This window comes from Myotis yumanensis, unplaced genomic scaffold (assembly GCF_028538775.1).
Source record: "Myotis yumanensis isolate MYYU_CA2020_CCGP unplaced genomic scaffold, mMyoYum1.0.hap1 SCAF_10, whole genome shotgun sequence".
NCBI lineage: Eukaryota > Metazoa > Chordata > Mammalia > Chiroptera > Vespertilionidae > Myotis > Myotis yumanensis.
The window spans coordinates 42,757,697-42,777,839 of NW_027223761.1; the positions used below are offsets into that span (position 1 = coordinate 42,757,697).

At 60.2% G+C, this 20,143-nt stretch overlaps 2 protein-coding genes across 4 annotated transcripts; one reads left to right on the forward strand and one right to left on the reverse strand.

Moving 5' to 3' along the window:
• The first annotated feature begins 62 nt into the window (after window positions 1-62).
• INPPL1 (inositol polyphosphate phosphatase like 1) lies at window positions 63-14,993 on the forward strand. Of its 3 annotated transcripts, none has more exons than XM_070425550.1 (29): window positions 63-139; window positions 954-1,352; window positions 4,142-4,205; window positions 4,540-4,690; window positions 4,921-5,041; window positions 5,289-5,429; window positions 5,668-5,761; window positions 5,869-5,958; window positions 6,147-6,245; window positions 6,360-6,510; window positions 6,599-6,705; window positions 7,040-7,142; window positions 7,229-7,425; window positions 7,739-7,856; window positions 8,568-8,664; window positions 8,907-9,045; window positions 9,146-9,245; window positions 9,334-9,422; window positions 9,684-9,765; window positions 9,882-9,971; window positions 10,497-10,610; window positions 10,750-10,838; window positions 11,300-11,387; window positions 11,472-11,627; window positions 11,867-11,945; window positions 12,042-12,182; window positions 13,032-13,742; window positions 13,943-14,094; window positions 14,217-14,993. In XM_070425550.1, exons 2-29 carry the CDS (start codon window positions 1,156-1,158, stop codon window positions 14,393-14,395), a joined length of 3,939 nt encoding a protein of 1,312 aa, XP_070281651.1. In that variant the 5' UTR covers window positions 63-139; window positions 954-1,155; the 3' UTR covers window positions 14,396-14,993. The 3 variants fall into 3 exon arrangements, with proteins under 3 accessions (XP_070281651.1, XP_070281652.1, XP_070281653.1); XM_070425551.1 differs by having other exon boundaries at window positions 13,032-13,704; window positions 14,217-14,398; XM_070425552.1 differs by lacking the exon at window positions 63-139 and having other exon boundaries at window positions 1,223-1,352; window positions 4,540-4,700.
• PHOX2A (paired like homeobox 2A) lies at window positions 14,971-19,549 on the reverse strand. The gene is made up of 3 exons (XM_070425553.1): window positions 19,192-19,549; window positions 16,894-17,081; window positions 14,971-16,049 (listed from the first exon to the last, which is right to left on the reverse strand). Exons 1-3 carry the CDS (start codon window positions 19,406-19,408, stop codon window positions 15,600-15,602), a joined length of 855 nt encoding a protein of 284 aa, XP_070281654.1. The 5' UTR covers window positions 19,409-19,549; the 3' UTR covers window positions 14,971-15,599.
• Window positions 19,550-20,143: the final 594 nt, after the last annotated feature.

The window sequence follows — 20,143 nt, forward strand, 5'->3', positions numbered from 1 at the left end:
GGGCGCGGTGCTGCCCGGGGGCGGAGCGGCGGGCGGGGCGGAAGGCGAAGGGGGTTGCGCGGCGGCTGGCCATCTTAAGTGGCCGCGGAGAGTCTAGGGCCGCTTCCCCCGGGAAGGGCGCCCCGGAGCAGCCCAAGAGGTGGGGGTCTGCGCGCGGCGGCCGCGGCCCTGGGGAGCGGTCGGGAGCCCACGGGTTTGCGGGAACTTCCTCCTAGACGGGCAGAGGGAGGCCTGGGCTCGGGCTGCTGAACCCCTCGAGGCCAGGGCCTGCGGGGATGGTGGATGGTGCCAGGGAACTTGGCCAAGAGGGGGGAAGGGCTCTGCCCGGGCCGAGAGGGGCTGCCAGGGACCGTGCGTGGGGTTTCGAGGACACCGAACCTCGTCAGGGGGTTTGTAGGGGATCGGATCTCTGCGGAGGGGATTCCCTCGCGGAATTTGTATGGAGCTGGACCCAGTGTAGTTTAGGGGTTCGTGTCTAAGGGGGGGTTGGATTACACGGGAGTTGGGGGTTGGGGCCGCTCGGATGATGGGAAGAGGGATGGAAGGAAGTTCATCGTGGGGTCCACGGGTTTGGGGAACTCGATTCTGCAAGGTTATGGGGGGCGGAATGGAAAGGATCTGGGGCGGAATCAGACGGCTGTGGGAGCCGGGGGTCATATGGCGATGATTAAAGGGGACTCGCTCTCAGGGGAGGGGACCGGGGTCCCACACTGTCGGGGCACAGGATGGAGGGACTTGGGCTTCCCGTAGGGGGTTGGCTAGATCTCCCCGGGATGGTGATGGCGGGGCGGACCATTGTGCGGTTTGGGAAGTCCCGGGTCCTGCGGGAATGCGGGGGGCGGGGGCGGGGGCGGGGGGCCCGCGGCGGGGGAGGGGCGGCCGCCGGCTCTGCGCGCTGCGCTGCGCTCCGGCCCCTCCCGCCGCTTCTGAACAAACTTTTCTTTCTCTTCAAGTTGAGGCCGGCGCTGCAGGCGGCGGCGGCTGCACAGCACACCAGGCGGCCTGCGCGGCGGAGCGCGGTGCCCCGATCCCGGACCCGGCGGCCCGCCGATCCTCAGGCCCGAGGCCCGGGCGCGGCCCCAGCCTCAGCCCCTTGCGCGCCGAGGCTATGGCGCGGGGCGGTGGGCGCGGGCGGCGCTAAGCCCAGCGCGGGCCATGGCCTCGGCTGGCGGGGCGCTGGGCCCCGGAGGCACCGGGCCGGGGGGCGCGCTGGGCAGCCCGGCCCCTGCCTGGTACCACCGAGACCTGAGCCGCGCTGCTGCTGAGGAACTGCTGGCCCGGGCAGGCCGCGATGGCAGCTTCCTGGTCCGAGACAGCGAGAGCGTGGCGGGCGCCTTCGCGCTCTGCGTCCTGTGAGTGGCGCTGGGGCTGTCGGCGGGCGGGGGCGCGGGCTGGGGTTCCTTGAGAGTGTGGGGAGGGCTCGGGACGGTGGACGCCAGCGCCCCCCAGAGTGGGGCCTTGGCTGTATGCTGAGGCCGAGGAAGGATGCCGGGCTCACTTCCTTCCTGCCGCTGTGTGTCTGGGGGCAAAGAAGCAGAGCAAGTGCCCACCTGCTGCCAGGGTGGCTGTAAGGGGGGAAAATGCAAGGGGGTCTCTGTCAGACCCCCTCAGGCACCCCTCCAGAGAGAAGAAGCTAGAGGATGAGGATGTGCATTGCATGGCTGTGTGCAGTGCTGCTTACAGAGATGGGGTGTCTGAGAGGTAGGTAGAGGTGTAGTTGGAGTTGGGGGCAGAGGGACTGATGGGGTGTATGAGGATGGTCAGCAGCTCCCTTAGGGGGCGTTGCTGTGCCCCCGGACTGAGGTTGGGGCCTGCCTGGCTGTGTATGGCTGGGACTAGGGGGCAGGGTGGTGTCCAGAAGAGGGTGAGGCTGTGTGGGGCCATGCCATTATTTCATGAATCAATGAGTGAGTGTGTGTGCTCTGGCTCCCGGCTGCCCTAGCCTTGAACTGTGGGTGCTGGGTGTGGGGCTAGACTTGGCACCTCTCTGGGTGGGCCTGGCCCTGTGGCTGTGCCCATCCGTCTAGGTGGCGGTGGTGTTGGGGTGAGTTTGCACTTTTAGTTTTTGGAGTCTTCTCCCTGAGCTGCCCCCACACCGCTCGGTCTGACACTGGGTAGGCTCCTATGGGCCTCAGGGGTGGGAGGTGGTGAGTGGGGAGCCACAGGGCTGCTTTGTTTAGATCTAGTTATGTTTCTCCTTGGCCCCATGAGCTCTCCCAAACCTCCATCCCTCTGTCCCTTACCTCTCTGTTCTCTTCACATCTTTGGGCGGTGGGGGGTGGGGGTGCATTGGCCCAGGCTAGTGGTTCTCAACTGGGGTTGACTTGACCCCTCCGGGACCTTTGGCAATGTCTAGAGACATTTTTTGGTTGTCACAACTGGGATGATGCTACTGGCATCTAGTGGGTAGAAGCTAGGGATGCTGCTAAGCATCCTACAAGCACAGGGCAGCCCCTCACAACAAAGAATGATGCAGTCTGAAACCGCAGTAGTGCTGAGGCTGAGAAACCCTGAGGCAGGCAGTGGACCTGAAGAGGAAGGGGTGCTCTAGGTCTCAGCTTATGCCCTAAGTCTGCGGCTCAGCCTGGAAGACTAAAGAGGAGCAGACTAAGCAGATGAATATCCTTGAGCCCTGCCTCCCAGGCCCCTCTGAGGCATAACCCCTAATTAGGGAGGGGCGGGAGGCAGGTGTTGGGTCAGCTGTTGAGTGAGAGGAGGACAGCTGGGCCTGTGTCTGGGTGAGGAAGTTATTGTCCCAGGAGGGGAGAATCCGGGCTCCATTGCCAGGAGAGGAGATGGGTGGGGTGAGGGTCTATGGGGAGATAGTTCAGCTTTGCCAGCTGACTCTGGCTACTCCTAGCATTTCAGGAGCCTGGGGGTGGGCGATCAGAAACATACTTGCTTACCTGTGTACACACCCACATGTATACAGGACACTTCCCTGCCTCAGCAGGCACAGGCGATCCGATCGATCAGCAGGCCAGGATATAAGGCCTTGGCCTCTGCCCTGGCCTTAAATCCCAGCTCTGCCTTTTACTTGCTTTGTGTTTCATCTGTGAGTCTCAGTTTCCTCTTCTAAAGAATGGAGATAATAATAATATCTGCCTCAAAAGGTGAAGATTAATGAGATCATGTCTGTGCTAAGTACACAGAGACAGGGCTCAGTTAATGGGATGTTATTATTGTTATAAACAGAGGCCCACAGTCCACAAACCAACACACCCAGTCACCTACAGACACCAGCATGGCTTGTGTCTGGTTGGCAGCCAAGAGAGCCCTCAAACGGGGCCCACTTGAAGGAAGGGAATGGCCCTGTGGCCAAGGTAAAGGGTCTTCTCATATAGGCATTTGGTCCTCTCTGGAGCCAACACCCCCTCCTGCCTAATACACAGTCTGGGTGACTCCCTTGGGCAAGACTACCCTGAGGTGTGGCTGCAGAGGGAGTCTCCCAGCCGCACTGAGTGTGGCCTTCGCCACCCAGGCCTGGCTCAGCTGTCACCTGCTCAGCTGTTGCTGTCATCTGTCAGCACCCCTATCGCCCCTCCTCAGTTTGGGGCTCCTAGTGGCCTGGGTCTACCATGGGGGGGTCCCCTTAGGTCATCCCAATTTCCTGGTGTCTGGGGAAGGGGGTAGAAATCCCCAGGATGATACCCCTACACTCCCCAGCAAAACTGCCCCAGACACACCCAACTTCAGCAGAGCTAGACACCAACATAAACATAGACAGCAGGCACATGTGTGTTAGCACATTGCCCATGCATGCAAACAGCGGTTACCCAGGCTTCTGAGGACTCTTAATCTGGCGGGGGGCCCAGACTGGTACCACAGCCCAGAGGGGCTGTTTAGACAGCTGTGGAGGCCACAAAAGAGCTGTCTGTTACTTCCCGGGCCCTGCGGTGGGTGTGGAGACTATGTAGGTCTGGTGGGGGTGGGGGGGGGGGGGGGGGTCCTGCTTGTTGGTGACACTAGCAGGATGGACGTGGACTGCCCCCATCATTAACCCTGTACAGCTTGGGCAAATGGTTATAGGGAAGCCAAGCTGAAAGGGCTGGCATTGAGTCCAGTGGCAGGAGGTGAGGGTACCTTGGGGCCTAGACTCTAGCCTGGGAGTGATAGATTCTGACCTCCACCTTGCTATCAGGTACCAGAAGCATGTGCACACATATCGAATTCTACCTGATGGAGAAGACTTCCTGGCTGTGCAGGTAAGGGCTTAGACCAGTGATGGTGAACCTTTTGAGCTCGGCGTGTCAGCATTTTGAAAAACCCTAACTTAACTCTGGTGCCGTGTCACATATAGAAATTTTTTGACATTTGCAACCATAGTAAAACAAAGATTTATATTTTTGATGTTTATTTTATATATTTAAATGCCATTTAACAAAGAAAAATCTACCAAAAAAATGAGTTCGAGTGTCACCTCTGACACGCGTGTCGTAGGTTCGCCATCACTGGCTTAGACCCTGACCCCTGACCTTGATTCCAGCCTGTGGCCTGGGACTAGCTGGCTGACCCTTCTCCCACCCTTGTTGGCTGCAGACCTCGCAGGGTGTGCCCGTGCGCCGCTTCCAGACCCTGGGCGAGCTCATTGGCCTGTATGCCCAGCCCAACCAGGGCCTGGTGTGCGCCCTGCTGCTGCCTGTGGAGCGAGAGCGAGAGCCAGACCCGCAAGACGACCGCGATGCCTCAGGTGCCACCCGGTGTGCAGTGTGCAAACGCCTGCCCTGCCTCGTGTTCAAATACTACCTGCTTCTTTCCATCCCATTTTCTCAACCTGCCTTCTTTAAAGCCCCAGCCCTAACCGTGATGCCAGGGACCTTTACCCCCTTTCCACGGAAGTTTCTGATCACCATGGCATTCCCCCATACTTCACTGAGGGTGGGAGGCCCAGATGGATGCCCCACTGACCCCTGTCCACAGATGGGGAGGATGAGAAGCCCCCGCTGCCCCCACGCTCTGGCTCCACCAGCATTTGTGCCTCTGTGGGGCCCAGCAGCCCCCCACCAGCCCCTGAGACCCCCACAACTCCGGCTGCTGAGAGGTAAGACCCCAACCCCCTCCACTGAGCAGGAAGTCCCTTTTTCCTCTGAGAACTATGTTCTCACTAAAGGTGGGGAGACCTTCTAGGCCTCACCCCTAGGGGCCCCCATCCCATCTCGGCCCCAGAGACAGATACCCTGATCCATGGTACTCTGATCGTCAATAGTACTGTCTCCTGTAGGGATAGGGTAGGGGTGCTGGGACAGGGTCAGCAAGGCCTCTATTGACTTCTTAACCCCTCCTTCAAGTGCTCCCAATGGGTTGAGCACTGTCTCGCATGAGTACCTGAAGGGCAGCTACGGGCTGGACCTGGAGGCTGTTCGGAGTGGAGCCAGCAACCTGCCCCACCTCACCCGCACTCTTGCCACTTCATGCCGGAGGCTACACAGGTACCTGGGACATCCAACACCATGCATCGCACCCTGACCCCTCTGACCTGTCCTCACCTGCTCTCCCCTGCTGCACAGATGCCCTGACCTCTGACCTCTGGCCCTGAACAGGGAACCAGTCATTGCCTCCTGACTTTTCCTCACCTGAACCCTTGCATCCTCATGGTGGAGGCTGAAGCCCCCCTTCCCTGTACCTGAATCGGGGTGGGCAGTTCTTCTGACCTGATGTCTCCCCTAGTGAGGTGGATAAGGTCCTGTCTGGCCTGGAAATTCTGTCCAAGGTGTTTGACCAGCAGAGCTCACCCATGGTGACCCGCCTTTTGCAGCAACAGGTGGGGTTGTGGGAACATCTTTGGGGAATGGGTTCATGTTCTGGGGCTGAGTTGGGGACCTCCTGCATGGTGGCCTCATGTACAAGACTTATTCCTTCTCACTGTAGAACCCACCGCAGACGGGGGAGCAGGAACTAGAGAGCCTGGTGCTGAAACTGTCAGTGTTAAAGGACTTCCTGTCAGGCATCCAGAAGAAGGTGGCCTGACTCCTGACCTCTGACCTCTCACCCACCAGTCCCTTACCACTCCCATTGGCCTAATTGAGCTGAACCCTGAAATTACAGTTTAGGGGCACCTCTATCATGCCCCTCTCAGGAGCAGCCCTCTGCCCTTGTCCTCTGTCCTTGTATGTCCTCTGACCTTGCCCTGCCCTTGCTCTCTCCAGGCCCTGAAGGCCCTTCAGGACATAAGTTCCACGGCCCCCCCAGCTCCACTGCAGCCATGCACACGTAAGGCCAAGACCATCCCTGTGCAGGCCTTTGAGGTACATTGCAGGGGGTGCCAGCTGGGGTCTCATGGGTCAAAGGACAGTTGGAGGTGAAGGGGTTGCTGCCTGCCCCGAGGTCTTTTCAGCATCTCCTTACCTCTTGGCCTGCAGGTGAAGCTGGATGTGACCCTGGGTGATCTGACCAAGATTGGGAAATCACAGAAGTTCACGCTGAGCGTGGATGTCGAGGGCGGGCGGCTGGTGTTGCTGCGGAGACAGCGAGACTCACAGGAGGACTGGACAACCTTCACACATGACCGCAGTGAGCCAGGGCCTAAACTGGGAGGGGTGGACAGGGCAGCCCCAGGCCTCAGTACATAGGCCAGTGTGACTCATTCTCCATCCCCTAGTCCGCCAGCTCATTAAGTCTCAGCGTGTCCAGAACAAGCTGGGTGTCGTGTTTGAGAAGGAGAAGGACCGGACACAGCGCAAGGACTTCATCTTTGTCAGTGCCCGGGTGAGCAGCAGATTGGGCCAGGCCATTGGGGGCTGCAGGAGTCTCCATGGAATGGGAAGAGAAGGAACACATGATATAGGCATGTCATCCCTCCTGGCAGGGTGGGTCTGACAGGGCAGAGAGTACATGTATGGAGAGTGGGTGGCCTGAGGGTAGATTTAAATACTCATTCAATGAACATTTATCGAGCACCTATTATATGCATGAACTATATAGTGGTGCACCAGACAGGCATGCCCCTCCCCTCTCGGTACCTGCTTACCTAGCAGGGTATCCCTGGAAGGAGGGGTTCCCTGGCTGCTCACCTGCTTCTTACTGGCTGTTGTTCCCCCAGAAGCGGGAGGCCTTCTGCCAGCTGCTACAGCTCATGAAGAACAAGCACTCCAAGCAGGATGAGCCCGACATGATCTCTGTCTTCATAGGCACCTGGAACATGGGTGAGGCCTGCGGGCAGGGGCCGAGGTGGAAGGGAGAAATGGCCCCAGAGCAGGGGCCTGACCACTCCCATCCCCTCCACCTCCAGGAAGTGTGCCTCCTCCGAAAAATGTGACATCTTGGTTCACATCGAAGGGACTGGGGAAGACCCTGGATGAGGTCACAGTTGCCATACCCCATGACATCTATGTTTTTGGGACCCAGGAGAACTCGGTGTGTGACCGAGAATGGCTGGACCTGCTACGCGGGGGCCTCAAGGAGCTCACAGATCTGGATTACCGCCCGGTGAGGGGGGTCATCTTGTCCAATCCCCTCTCCTCACAACCATCCCAAACTATCCTGCTTGACCTTATGGTGACCCTGGGAACACAACTTGACTGGCTGTTCTTCTGGCCTATGGGCATATCCTCTATGAGATTTAACCCAAGTCCTTCATGATATGAGAGGGTCTGATTCTCTTTTGCCCCTCAGAAAAAAAAATAGCAAGTTTTCCTATCCTGTGCCTGCCAGAATAATTGATATAGTATGGGCTGTTTGGGAGGTGGTAGTGGACAGTGGCCCAGCTCAGGACAGAAGTGACTCTGTACTCTCCACCCAGATTGCCATGCAGTCCCTGTGGAACATCAAGGTGGCTGTGCTGGTCAAGCCAGAGCACGAGAACCGCATCAGCCATGTCAGTACCTCCAGCGTGAAGACTGGCATTGCCAACACCCTGGGTGAGCAGCATGGACCTCCTGCTTCCTCTCCAGCCCAGGATCTTCCCCTTTTGGGTGGTCTCAGCTTTTCTATATATGGAACTCTTTGAACTTTGTAAAGTATGTTCCTATTCTAAATCTCATCTGCCCCACCAGGAAGGCAGGCCAGGATAATTACCTCCATTTCACCTATACATATAAAAGCCTAAGCGACTAGTTGACCGGTTGCTATGATGCGCACTGACCACCAGGGGGCAGATCCCCCCCCCCCCCCGCCCCAGTTGCTGGCCAGGCCAAGGGACCCCCCCACCTGTGCACGAATTCATGCACAGGGCCTCTAGTAGATGATAAAACTCAGGCCCAGAGTGGTTGAGTGATCTGTTCAAGGTTGCATGCGGTGGAGCCTGGCATAGTGCCCAGGTCTGTTGATTTGCAGTCCAGTGCTCCTCCAGGGTAGATTCTGCCCAGAATCTGTAGGTCCTTGCAGCTTCACCCTTGGAATCACCTGTGATCTCCAGGGGTTCTGCTCACACATGCAGACAGACTCAGTCCATCCTTGTGTGTTCCCCACGTGGATCTCCAGGGAAGGTGTGGGTGTGTGTCAGAGGTCTGCCTACCTTCTCAAATGTGTGGGTGGGGCGTGTTGGGAAAACCTTCTCACTGCTGCTTCAGGGGGAGAGCTGGGAGTCCTCTAAGGGTGACTCAGGCCTTTTTTTCTTGGTGTCCTGACAGGAAACAAGGGGGCTGTGGGCGTCTCCTTCATGTTCAATGGCACTTCATTTGGCTTTGTGAATTGCCACCTCACCTCGGGAAATGAGAAGACTGCCCGGTGAGCGGGTGCCTTCACCCCCATCCCTTAATTCACCTGAGGCCTATTCCCTCTCCCATATCCCAGTCCATGACCTACTTATGTCCCTGTCCCAAGAGACCACCTTCTCCCTTATCCCAACTCAAGACCCCCCTTTCCTCAGGGACCCTAATCCCTACCCCATCCCTGACCCCAGAGACTTCTTACCTTTCTGCCTGTCCCTGAGTCCTGACCCTGGGGACCTCCTCCTATCCTCACTGTAGGCGGAACCAGAACTACCTGGACATCCTTCGGCTGCTCTCTCTGGGCGACCGCCAGCTCAGTGCCTTTGATATCTCTCTGCGTTTCACTCACCTCTTCTGGTTTGGGGACCTCAACTACCGTCTGGACATGGATATCCAGGTGCGAGCAGGTGGCTGGGCTGGGGGTCAGATGGGCTCTCACCTCTGGCTCTGGCTCTGGCTCAGAGGGACAGTCTTCAGCCTTTGTGTCCCCACCCCAGGAGATCCTGAACTATATCAGCAGAAAGGAGTTTGAGCCCCTGCTCAGGGTAGACCAGCTCAACTTGGAGCGGGAGAAGCACAAGGTCTTCCTCCGATTCAGTGAGTGTGGGCCAAGTAGGAGGTCTGAGGGCCAGAGATCTGTGATATCCCTGAGCCCTGACCCCAGCCTGTTCCCTGCCTTCCCTAGGTGAAGAGGAGATCTCCTTCCCGCCCACCTACCGCTACGAGCGAGGTTCCCGGGACACATATGCCTGGCATAAGCAGAAGCCAACTGGGGTGAGTGAGGAGAACAGGTGTGCCTTAGGACCCTAGGGCTGCAGTGAATCAAGAGTGCTTGTGGGGTCAAGGGTGTAGGCATCTGCAGTTACCACTCCAGTGCTCTGTTCCCTCTGAGGCCATAGGGGTAATACTAGGTCTTGTGAGGATCCAAGGGGAAGGATGTGAGGCCTCATCAGCTCTGGGAGTTGGGGGGTGGGGGGGCTTGTGCTGAGCATTTCCTAGCTGTTGGCCCTGACCATGCTGCCATCCCCTGCCCAGGTCCGGACCAACGTGCCTTCATGGTGTGACCGGATTCTCTGGAAATCCTACCCTGAGACCCACATCATCTGCAATTCCTATGGTCAGAGCCTCACGGAAAGGGTGATGGGCGATCCTGGGTAGTCACTGTCCTGACTCTGCTTTGGGAAGTGGGAACACAGCTTTTCTCTGAGCCCCCATTCCTATCCCCCTCCCCAGGTTGCACTGATGACATTGTCACCAGCGATCACTCCCCCGTGTTTGGGACATTTGAGGTGGGAGTTACCTCTCAGTTCATTTCCAAGAAAGGTGACTATTCTGGATATGCTTGTGGCTGTAGCACACGTCTGGGGGGCACAGGTGGAGACCTGGGATGTGCATGGGCTCGAATATATGTGTGTGTGTGTACACATACATGCGGAATGTTTCTGAATATGATATGTGAGGGTGTCTGTGTGCCTGGGTCAGCGTAAGAGGTACATGCCCATGAGTATGTGTGTATATGTGTGAGTAGCTATCTGCCTGGGGCCACGTGTGTGCCCCTGAATGTGCCTGATGGTGTGGTGGATTATTGGTGGGCAATCCCTGAGGCATTCTGGTCCCCAGCACCTCTTAGATGATCTCTCATCCTTGAGTTGTGTCTGCTCTGATCTAGGGTCTGGGCATTAGGGTCTCACTCCCTGTTGGCTTGTTGGGACTGAGGAGGCCCCTCCTGGCCTTTCCTCCTGCCCTGCCAGGGCCCCTGACTTCCTATCCCAGGGCTCAGTCTCTCTGTCCTTTTCCTCCTGTCACCTTCTCAGCCCTCCTGTCTTCCTTCTGCTCTCTGCCCCTCAGGGCTCTCAAAGACTTCAGACCAGGCCTACATTGAGTTTGAGAGCATCGAGGCCATTGTGAAAACGGCCAGCCGCACCAAGTTCTTCATTGAGTTCTACTCCACCTGCCTGGAGGGTCAGAAGGGGCCCAGGGCTGGAGTGGGCCAAGGGGCAAGGGAGGCCAGATGTGCCCAGAGCGGTTAGCCCCCTACCCTAGTTAGGGGGAAGGGTACCGGGAAGTGGTACTTAATGGGTGTTCCCCACCTCCACCCCAGAGTACAAGAAGAGCTTTGAGAACGATGCCCAGAGCAGTGATAACATCAACTTCCTCAAAGTGCAGTGGTCTTCACGCCAGCTGCCCACGGTAAGGCTGCAGGCAGTGCCTGGGCTCGTGGGTGAGGGCACAGAGAGGGTGCAGTGGAGCGCATTCAGGGCTGGCCTGGGAGGGCAGGCAGAGCCTGCAGAGCACATGCGTCTGTGTGCATGTCAGGGGGTCAGGGGTGGGCATGAGTGAGGAGAGGGTGTTTGCTTCATTTGGGGCCACGTTACAGTTTGTTCATTTGTTTAATCATTACTTTTTGAACCTTTGCTAAATGTCAGGTCCTATGTTGGCCATTGAGGATGCAGAAAATTAATTAGTTACAATGCTTTTAAGTGCTATGAAAGGCCCGTTTAGGGCTGTGTCTTCTACATTAAGGATTTGGGTTCTTTCCTTAAGAGTTGAGTTGCAGTGATCACGCATGAGCCTGAGGGTAGGGGTGAGTGGTGTCAGGCAGGAGGGGGTAGTGGGGGCTTTGTTCCTCACTGGGCCTCTCCGCTCCGCAGCTCAAGCCCATTCTGGCCGACATCGAGTACCTGCAGGACCAGCACCTCCTGCTCACAGTGAAGTCCATGGATGGCTATGAGTCCTATGGTGAGGGGTGAGGGGTGCCAAGGAGCATAGGAAGCCACACGGGGCCCTAGAAAGGTTTGACAATTTGTTGGTTTGCCCTTTCAGGGGAGTGTGTGGTGGCGCTCAAGTCCATGATTGGCAGCACGGCCCAGCAGTTCCTGACCTTCCTGTCCCACCGTGGCGAGGAGACAGGCAACATCCGTGGCTCCATGAAGGTGCGGGTGCCCACAGAGCGCCTGGGCACCCGTGAGCGACTCTACGGTGGGGGCTCCATTGGGAGGGCTGTGGGGCATGAGATGAGGTGGTGTGGGTAGGCCTAGGAGGAAAGGACCAGGGGTGTGGGGAGAGCATGTTGGAATCCCTGGAATATAGCGTTTGGAAGTTCTGCAGCCATGGCTGGGAGAGGGCCTGCCCTGAGGAGTAGCTGGGTAGAGGCTGGAAGGTCAGTGGGTGCCAGGACCCCAAGTCCCCTCTGAGTCCCCGCTCCCTTTCTCCCCCAGAGTGGATCAGCATTGATAAGGATGAGGCAGGAACAAAGGGCAAAGCCCCCTCTGTGTCCCGAGGCAGCCAAGAGCCCAGGTGAGCTGGGGCCGTGTGGGGTGTCATGTGAAGGGGACCCTGGGGGCTTTTGGTCAGCCCCTACTTCATCTCTCCTGCCCTATGCACCCCTGGCAGGTCAGGGAGCCGAAAGCCAGCCCCCACAGAGGCCTTCTGCCCACTGTCCAAGTTATTCGAAGAACCAGAGAAACCACCACCCACTGGGAGGCCACCAGCCCCTCCTCGAGCTACTCCCCGGGAGGAGCCCTTGACCCCCAGGTGAGAGAACTTCATCCATCACTGTGCTTGGCTTTCAGCACCAGCCTGGGGACTGTCTGCTGCCTGGGTGCTCTGCTGCCCCATGGCCCTACGCCACGGCCACTCTGGCCAGCCAGGCTCCCTTAGGTGTGGCTCTCTGAGTCAAAGGGAGCACAGTCAGCCTTTCCTCTCAGTTCTGCCTGAGAAATGGTTTCTGCAACAGCTCCCTCCACGTAAACAGAGCTCGTTTGAGCCTCCTGTGTGGAGAAGGCACGCGCCTCAGTTCGGGCTTCCCTCTGCGCGCTCTGTGGAGCACTCACTGTTCTGTAGTGCCCCCTGGAAACGGGTTTGTGATTAAGTGAGTCTGAGAAACGGTTCTTGCTAGATTCTTTTCTTAGATATTCCCAGTGCACATTAGTATTAGCCAAAGCTCTGAGCATGTGGACAGGAAGGAAACCCTTTTTCAACTTTGTTGAATATAGTTTCCCAAACTTAACGGGCCAGGAAACTTCTTTTCCACACAATAACTATTAATATCCACAGTGTTCTGTGGATCATACCTTGGGAAAGTGATTACATCCAATTGTTGCTTGCACTTAACTAAAAACTCCTAGGTCCAGGGGGTGCTTTTTCACTCAGCTTCAGCTGTTATCAGTCATCTTGGTTTTATCGCCAGGTTTGTGTAAAACCAACTTGAATTCCTGAGCAAGAGTCCTCAGTAGGTCAGTCTCAGATGCCTCAAGAGAGGGAAAGTGATATGTTCAAGGTCACATGTCTCCTGGCTCCCAGTCTGGTTTTCCTGCTACCTCACCCACTACCTTCACTTTTGGTTTCTGGGTTCTGACTTAGTTATCCTGCTCCCTAACCCAGGTTGAAGCCAGAGGGGGCTCCAGAGCCTGAAGGGGTGGCGGCTCCTCCGCCCAAGAACAGCTTCAATAACCCTGCCTACTACGTCCTTGAAGGGGTCCCACACCAGCTGCTGCCCCCAGAGCCACCTCCGCCTGCCAGGGCCCTTGTCCCACCTGCCACCAAGAACAAGGTGGCCATCACAGTGCCTGCTCCACAGCTTGGTCGCCACCGGCCTCCCCGTGTGGGAGAGGGGAGCTCATCAGATGAGGAGCCCGGGGGTACACTGCCCCCTCCAGACTTTCCACCCCCACCACTGCCAGACTCGGCCATCTTCCTGCCTCCAAGCCTGGATCCTTTGCCAGGGCCAGTGGTCCGGGGTCGCAGTGGGGGTGAGGCCCGTGGCCCACCACCCCCTAAGGCCCATCCAAGACCCCCGCTGCCCCCAGGTCCCTCACCCACTAGCACTTTCCTGGGTGAGGTAGCCAGTGGGGACGATCGCTCCTGCTCGGTGCTGCAGATGGCCAAGACACTGAGTGAGGTGGACTACGCTCCTGCTGGGCCTGGCCGCTCAGTGCTCCTGCCAGGCCCCCTGGAGCTGCAGCCACCCAGGGGACTGCCCTCAGACTATGGCCGGCCGCTCAGCTTCCCTCCACCTCGCATCCGAGAGAGCATCCAGGAGGACCTGGCAGAGGAGGTGTGTGGACCAGGGGTGGCTGGCTGTGTATGCCGGAGGTGTGGGCTTGTCCCTGACCTGTGGTGTCCTTTTACACCATTCAACACTCCGCGGTGTCCCCTCTACCCTGAGCTGGGCACTGGGGAGTTGGGAGACATGGGTTAGCCCCAGTCCTTGCCTCCCTTCCCTCCACACCCAGGACATGTGGTAGAATGTGGCTGTCTTTCAGTGCTCTCCCTGACATGCCCTATTTCTTCAGGCTCCGTGCCCGTGCCCGTGCCCGTGCCCGCAGAGCGGGCGGGCCGGCGGGCTGGGTGAGGCGGGCATGGGCGCCTGGCTGCGGGCCATCGGCTTGGAGCGCTATGAGGAGGGCCTGGTGCACAATGGCTGGGACGACCTGGAGTTTCTCAGGTGGGGTTGGGGCTGGAGGCAGATGGGTGGGGCTTGCCCTGGGGCGGAGCCACGGGTCCTCCGGAGTCCAGAGTCTGGACCACCTCGCCCATCACTCAGACTCCCTTACCCCCTTCCTACAGCGACATCACCGAGGAGGACCTGGAGGAGGCTGGGGTGCAGGACCCGGCTCACAAGCGCCTCCTTCTGGACACCCTGCAGCTCAGCAAGTGATAGCGGTGGCACTGTGAAGCTGCGAATTCAGCGCCCCTTCCTACCCCTACGAAGACCCAGCCATGGCCCCCGAGTTGAAAATTTATGAGGGGTGGGCAGCACCTCTCTACCTATTTATTTGGAATCTGTGTTCCCCACTACCCTATCGTTTGGAATGCCCTAATTAGGACATCCTGCCCCTCCTTTTATACCAGGGGCACCAGAGATCAGTTGCCATGGTTACCAAGGACCTTGGTTATTCTGGTGCTGCCCTCCCTTTCTGGCCCCCTCCTCTCAGACCTAAGGAGTGCCTGAGGGGTCCATTTGGGTACGTCTGGACCCTCACTTTCACCACTGTTCTTGGGCCTGTAGCACAGCGGGCGGGGCTCTCCCCAACACCCATCTGGGGTGTCCATCCGGAAATGAAGGAACAGTCCAAGTACCGGGCTGGGTTTAATTTAAGATGTTCTGTGTGGGTTTAGGGAGGGCAGGGACTTTAATATTATTGGGGCGGTTGGGAATAGGGGATGAATCTCTGCCATAAAGTGCCAGTTTGCTTAGTTCGCACTGTCTCCTGGTCTTTGCGTGCGTAGCAGCCTCTGGGAGCAAGGGAGACCCAGCTCTTACCAGCAGCCAGCCTGTCCCCATCCTGGGCACTCAGAGGGGTTAGCGGCATGATGTCTTCAATAAATTAAGTTTTATTTGGATTGAGCAAAACTCACCTCAATAAATTACAAGTTTTTCAAAGAACAACAATAAAACAAAACAAAAAATCAAGAGGAAACCCCTCTGTCCCATTGGCCTGGCAGCCCCTCCACTTCTCTAAAGGGCCTACCCTCTGGGCCAGGAGGAAACGCTGGGGGACAAACTGGTGGGGCCCTTCAGGCTGCTGATTACGGTGAGCCTGAGGGGTGGGGCCGCTGGCTGCTCACCGAGGTGGGGACTGGCCCAGCCTGCTGCGGAGAGGGGAGGGCCGGCTGTCCTCCCGGAGGACCCTCACGTTGGAACCCTGTTGGGGACCGGCAGTTATTTGATCCCGGTTCCAAAGAAAGCCAAGCTAGACGCGCCTCTGGGCTCTCCAAGGGGGCAGGGGGGTCCCAGGGGAAAGTACCCCGCTCTGCCGGGTGGGGGTGGATGGGGACCGGAGTGGCTCTGACTTTGTCTCCAGAACTAGGGAGGGGGCTCCTAGGGGTCAGACACAGCGGGAGGTGGGGACTTCCAGGCAGGCGGCCGGGATGGGGAGGGGCTCTGTCAGGTCTTGGAGGGGCTGGGGCGTCTCTGGGGCCCGGCCCGGAGCCTCCCGAGTCCAGCGGCTAGAAGAGATTGGTCTTCAGGGTGGGGCCGGGCTTCCGGTGGAAGGAGGACAGAACCCCGGAGAAGGGCCCGGGCCCCGGCTCTGCTGGCTGCCAGGCCTTCAGCAGCTCCGCGGCGCCCGCGCCGGGCCCGCCGCCCCCGCCGCCCGCCACGCCGGCCCACAAGGGGCCCTTGAGCGGTTGTGGCCCCGGGCCGGGCCCGGGCCCGGAGCCCAGGGCGGCCGGCAGCGGGCTGGGGCTCAGGCGCGGGCTGGCCAGGCCCGGCGCGGGCGGCGGCGGCAGCGACGCGGTGCTGTCGGGCGTCGGGCTGCACGTGGACTCCTTGGAGTCGTCGTCCTCGGACGAGCAGCGCGCCTCGCCCTTTTTGGCGCCCGCCGCGCCCGCCGCACCCTTGGCGCTGGCCGCGCGCTCCTGTTTTCGGAACTTGGCCCGGCGGTTCTGGAACCAGACCTGCGGGCACAGGGGCCGGTCAGCCCGGGGCCGCCAGGCGCGAGGGAGGCTTCCGTCCGGAAGGGCAGGGCCGGGTCGGGACGGCCGCAGGCTTCCCCGCGAGGCCCCTCCGCCCTCCGCTCTCCGCCGCTCAGCTCGCTGGCCTCCTCGCCTCCCCTCGTCGGCTGGCCCCTTTCTCCAGGTCCTTGGGGTCAGCTCCCCGCGCAGACCCCGCTGGGGGCACTCCGCCTTCCTCCCCTCAGCACCCAAAGGCCCTGCCCCCCAATTCCCTCCCGCAAGACGCTCCGAGACCCGCCTAGAGTGCCCCGGGGCGGCCGAGAGCGGCTTAGGACCCCAGGAGAAACCTTTTGTCTCCAGTTAAGGCGGACCCGCTGGACATGTGCACTCCGGTTTGTAACAGACATCGGCGTCCGCCCTGGCCCGGCTCTGCGCCCGCCCGGAGCTTCGCAGCTGCAGAGCCCGGGAGGGGACCTGGCGCTGCCCGGCTCCTCTCGCCCCCTTCCACCATGCGGGGACCTGAGGCCGCCTGGGGCACCCCCTCTACCCACTGGGCCTCCGTGCTCGCTCCCCCAGCACCGAGCGGCAAGCCCGGCCCTCCCAGGGGGACTGCAGGGAAATCGCGGGCCCGGCCAGCCCCGTCTCCCGAGGCCTCAGGTCGGCCAGGCCCTGGTCCCGGCGCCTCTCCAGGCTGCCGGTCCTCTCCTGCCCGGTTACCCCGCCTGCACCTGGGCCCTGGCCCCCCGCCAGGCGAGGCCCCTTCGTCCCGCGGCCCCCCAGGTGTCGGGCCATAACCCCCGGCCCCCTCCGCGCACACACTCCCGCACACGCGCGCGCAAACACGCACCTGCACGCGAGCCTCGGTGAGGTCGATCTTGAGCGCCAGTTCCTCCCGCGTGTAAATGTCCGGGTAGTGGGTTTCCGCGAAGACACGCTCCAGCTCCTTGAGCTGCGCGCTGGTGAACGTGGTCCGTATGCGCCGCTGCTTACGCTTCTCGTGCAGGCCCGACGGCTCCGGGAAGAACTTGTAGGGCACTGCGGTGCGCGCGGAGGGGAGCGACCGGGTGGAGCGTGAGGGGCCGCGCTCAGCCCGCTGCGTCCTGCCCCTGCGGGGATCGCTCCCGTCCCCCGTCCCCGGCCTGGCCCCTCGGCCTCGGATCGAGCGCCTTCTCTATGGCTCGCTGGGGCCCGCAGGGGTCACAGCGGACGTGGCGCAGTGAGACCCAAAAGCAGCAGCGAGGGAACGAGAATCTGCCCCTCCCGTCCAAGCCGCTTACCTGTGGTCGGCCTTCGCCCTGTTCCCTCACCTCCCGCCAGTCCACCACCCGCTCCGACCCTCCCATCAGCGTGTCTCTGCCTCAGCCATTCTGCCCGCCTGGCGGCAGGTCCCGCTCGGTCCCCCCGAAACCTTGGCTGGCTTTCCGGGCTCATCTGCACCGAGACTCTCCCCAGGAACCAGTCCTGCACCTCGGCTGGGCGGCGGAGACTCCCCTGCTCGGGTCTACTTTCAATCCTGACACAGCCCCTCGGCAGTGCCCGATCTGGCCCTACCCCGCCATCTCCCTCCTTCCCAGGCCCCATGTCCTCAGCTGCATCTCACATCTTCCAGGCGCCCCTTCTCTTCCTCCTCTCCATCCAAACCTCCGTCTAACTTTCCTCTTCCGGACCATTCTCTTGGTGCCCTTTGGGAAGTGTCCTTGCTTCTCCCCATCTAGGTTCCTCCATCTTCTCTTTGCCCCTCTTCTTCCTCGCAGGCACCTCGCTCTGTGTCCCACCCTCCCCCCTCACTCTCTTCCCATCCCGGTCTCCCATCTATCCCATCCCAGTCCCCACTGTCCCATAGACAGTGTTCTGACATTGTCTCCCCATCCCTCTCTCCAACTCCCACTTAGGTCCCCATATTTTCCAGGGGCCCCCAATATTCTTCATCGTTGTCCTATCACCCTAGTTCTCTCTCCCTGAATCCCTGTCTCTAACACCCCATCCATTCCCCGCGTCTTCCTCATCTGTTTGATCTTCCTTCGTCCCCATCTCCCATACTTCTGTCTCCACCACCTGGTTCTTATCTCCATCTCCCCAACCCTGGGTCCCTATTCTCCTAGGGTCCCCAATCTTCCATCTGGCTCACACCTCTATCCAGTCCCTATCTCCCCCAGCTCAGAACTCCATCTATCTGGGGCCCATCTCCCCATTTCCTTTCTCCATTTCCCAGGCCCCATCCGCATGAGGCCCAGAGCACCCAATCTCCCCAGCTCTGTTCCAGTTTCTGACTCCTTCTCTCTGGATCTCATTTCTCCAAATCCAGGTCCCTATCTTACCATCCTCCCCACCCCCACCCCTAGGCCCCAATCTTCTAGTTGGTTCCTAGGGGTCTTCCCCGGAAGGAAGGAGATAAGGAGATTGGGTGGGGCAGCTTGGACTGTAATTGGGGGGCTGGGAATGGCTGAGAGGCTCCATGAGACTGGGGGTTCATATGGGGACTTGGATCAAGGGGCCCGAGGGTTGTAGGGGCAGCTTCTGGGTTCTGCGGGACTCTAGTTGGGAGAGTCCCCAGGGGGAATAGGGACATGAGAGTGGCCTCATGACCTGGGCACCCTTTTCTTCAGGGCATGGAATGGGATGCAGTGGTGGAAGGGTGTGGGTACAGGCAGGATGGGTCCAAAGCCAGGCAGGAGGGGCCTGATGGCTCTGGGCTCTAGGAAGGTTTCCATCTGGGCAGCTCCGTTGCTGGAAGGGTCCTTGCTGGGGGTCGGGCATGCAGTGGGTGGTGATGATAAGGATGGGGGCCTGTTAAACTGAGCCGGAGCATCTTCCAAGAATACAGGGATTGAGAGGTTCGGTGGTCAGTCTTTGCAGGTAGGGAGGGGAGGGCCTGGTGAGGGCCTGGGGCTGGACCGGCTGTTTCCTTGACCCTAAGGGTGTGGGATGGGGATGTGGCAGCTGGGAAGGATGAGAGTGGGAGGCTCGGCGCTGCCTAGGTTACCCCGTCTTACAGGGGGACTGAGGGTCCAGCGGGGCATTGGAGGGTCTGGCCGGGGCAGAGATGGTGGCGGCTGTGGGGACTGTCTCAGTCACTGGAGGGGCAGGGAAGGCGTTGGGGGTTCCGCAGGATTTGGAGCGAGGATTGGGCTGGGGCTAGGCTCACCTGCCGAGTAGGGCGCGGGCTGGTGGTCGCGTAGGGCGCCAAGCGCGCAGTTGGAGGAGCCGAGCGCGGGGCAGGGCGGCCCGGCCGCGGGGAAGGCGGGCCGGAGCGGGCTGTACTGGAAGCCTCCGGGCTGGCTGCAGGCGCCGAAGTCGCCGTAGGCGGACGCCTCCATGGCCGCCACGCAGGAGTCGTACGAATTGAGGTAGGAGTAGTCCATCGGCCCGGGGCGCGAGGACGGGGGCCGGGCCGGGCCAAGTCGGGGTCGGGGTCCCGGGCCGGGTGCGGGTCGGGGTGGGAGTTCGAGTGCCAGGCGCCAAGGACTCGAGTCCGGCTCTGAACGCCCGCGAGCCCGCCCGCCCCGTCGCGGCCGCGCTCCACCCGGGTGCAGCGCAAGTGCAGCCCCGCTCGCCCGCGTGCCTTTTAACGCGCAGGACCCCGCCGAGGGGGCGGAGCGAGCTCCTCGGGGCGGGGCCTAGACGGCCCAGACCCCGCCCCAGCTGCCCCCGACCCCACCTCCACCCCAAAAGGTACCCGCCGCCTTCTGAAGGCTCCCGAGGTTCAGGGCGGGGCTGCGCGAGGCCCCCTCGCTGGAGTCCCCATCCCGCCCCAATCCAGCCCAGACCTTTGGTCTGTACGCATCGTGCCAGCCCGGAAGGTCCCGACCCCTTTCCCCGGCTTCTCCACCTGCGGCCCCGCAGAAGGGAGGGGAGACGGCCCGGCAGCGCTCGTGTGAAGTTAATTCAATTCGTCCAGATAACCGAGTTATTCCGATCCAGCCCCTCGGCCCCGCCCCCCGCGAGTTCCTTCCCGGCGGGGACCAAGGAGGCAGCCCTGGAAGGGGGAGGGAGACAGGCCCGAGGAAGAGACGGAGCCTGGGACGGGGCCGTGGATGAGGAGAGGAGACAGAGACAAGCTCGAGACAAGCTCGGAGCGAAAGGGACCAGACAGATAC

Bases quoted from the DNA above. Each gene is read 5' to 3' on its own strand.
- INPPL1 (XM_070425550.1), top strand. From the start codon at position 1,156: ATGGCCTCGGCTGGCGGGGCGCTGGGCCCCGGAGGCACCGGGCCGGGG. The intron at 6,511-6,598 runs GTGAGCCAGGGC...TCCATCCCCTAG, and splicing joins AACCTTCACACATGACCGCA to TCCGCCAGCTCATTAAGTCT. The intron at 9,972-10,496 runs GTGACTATTCTG...TCTGCCCCTCAG, and splicing joins TCAGTTCATTTCCAAGAAAG to GGCTCTCAAAGACTTCAGAC.
- PHOX2A (XM_070425553.1), bottom strand. From the start codon at position 19,408: ATGGACTACTCCTACCTCAATTCGTACGACTCCTGCGTGGCGGCCATG. The intron at 17,082-19,191 runs GTGAGCCTAGCC...CGCGCACCGCAG, and splicing joins GCCCGCGCCCTACTCGGCAG to TGCCCTACAAGTTCTTCCCG. The intron at 16,050-16,893 runs GTGCGTGTTTGC...CTGTGCCCGCAG, and splicing joins TCACCGAGGCTCGCGTGCAG to GTCTGGTTCCAGAACCGCCG.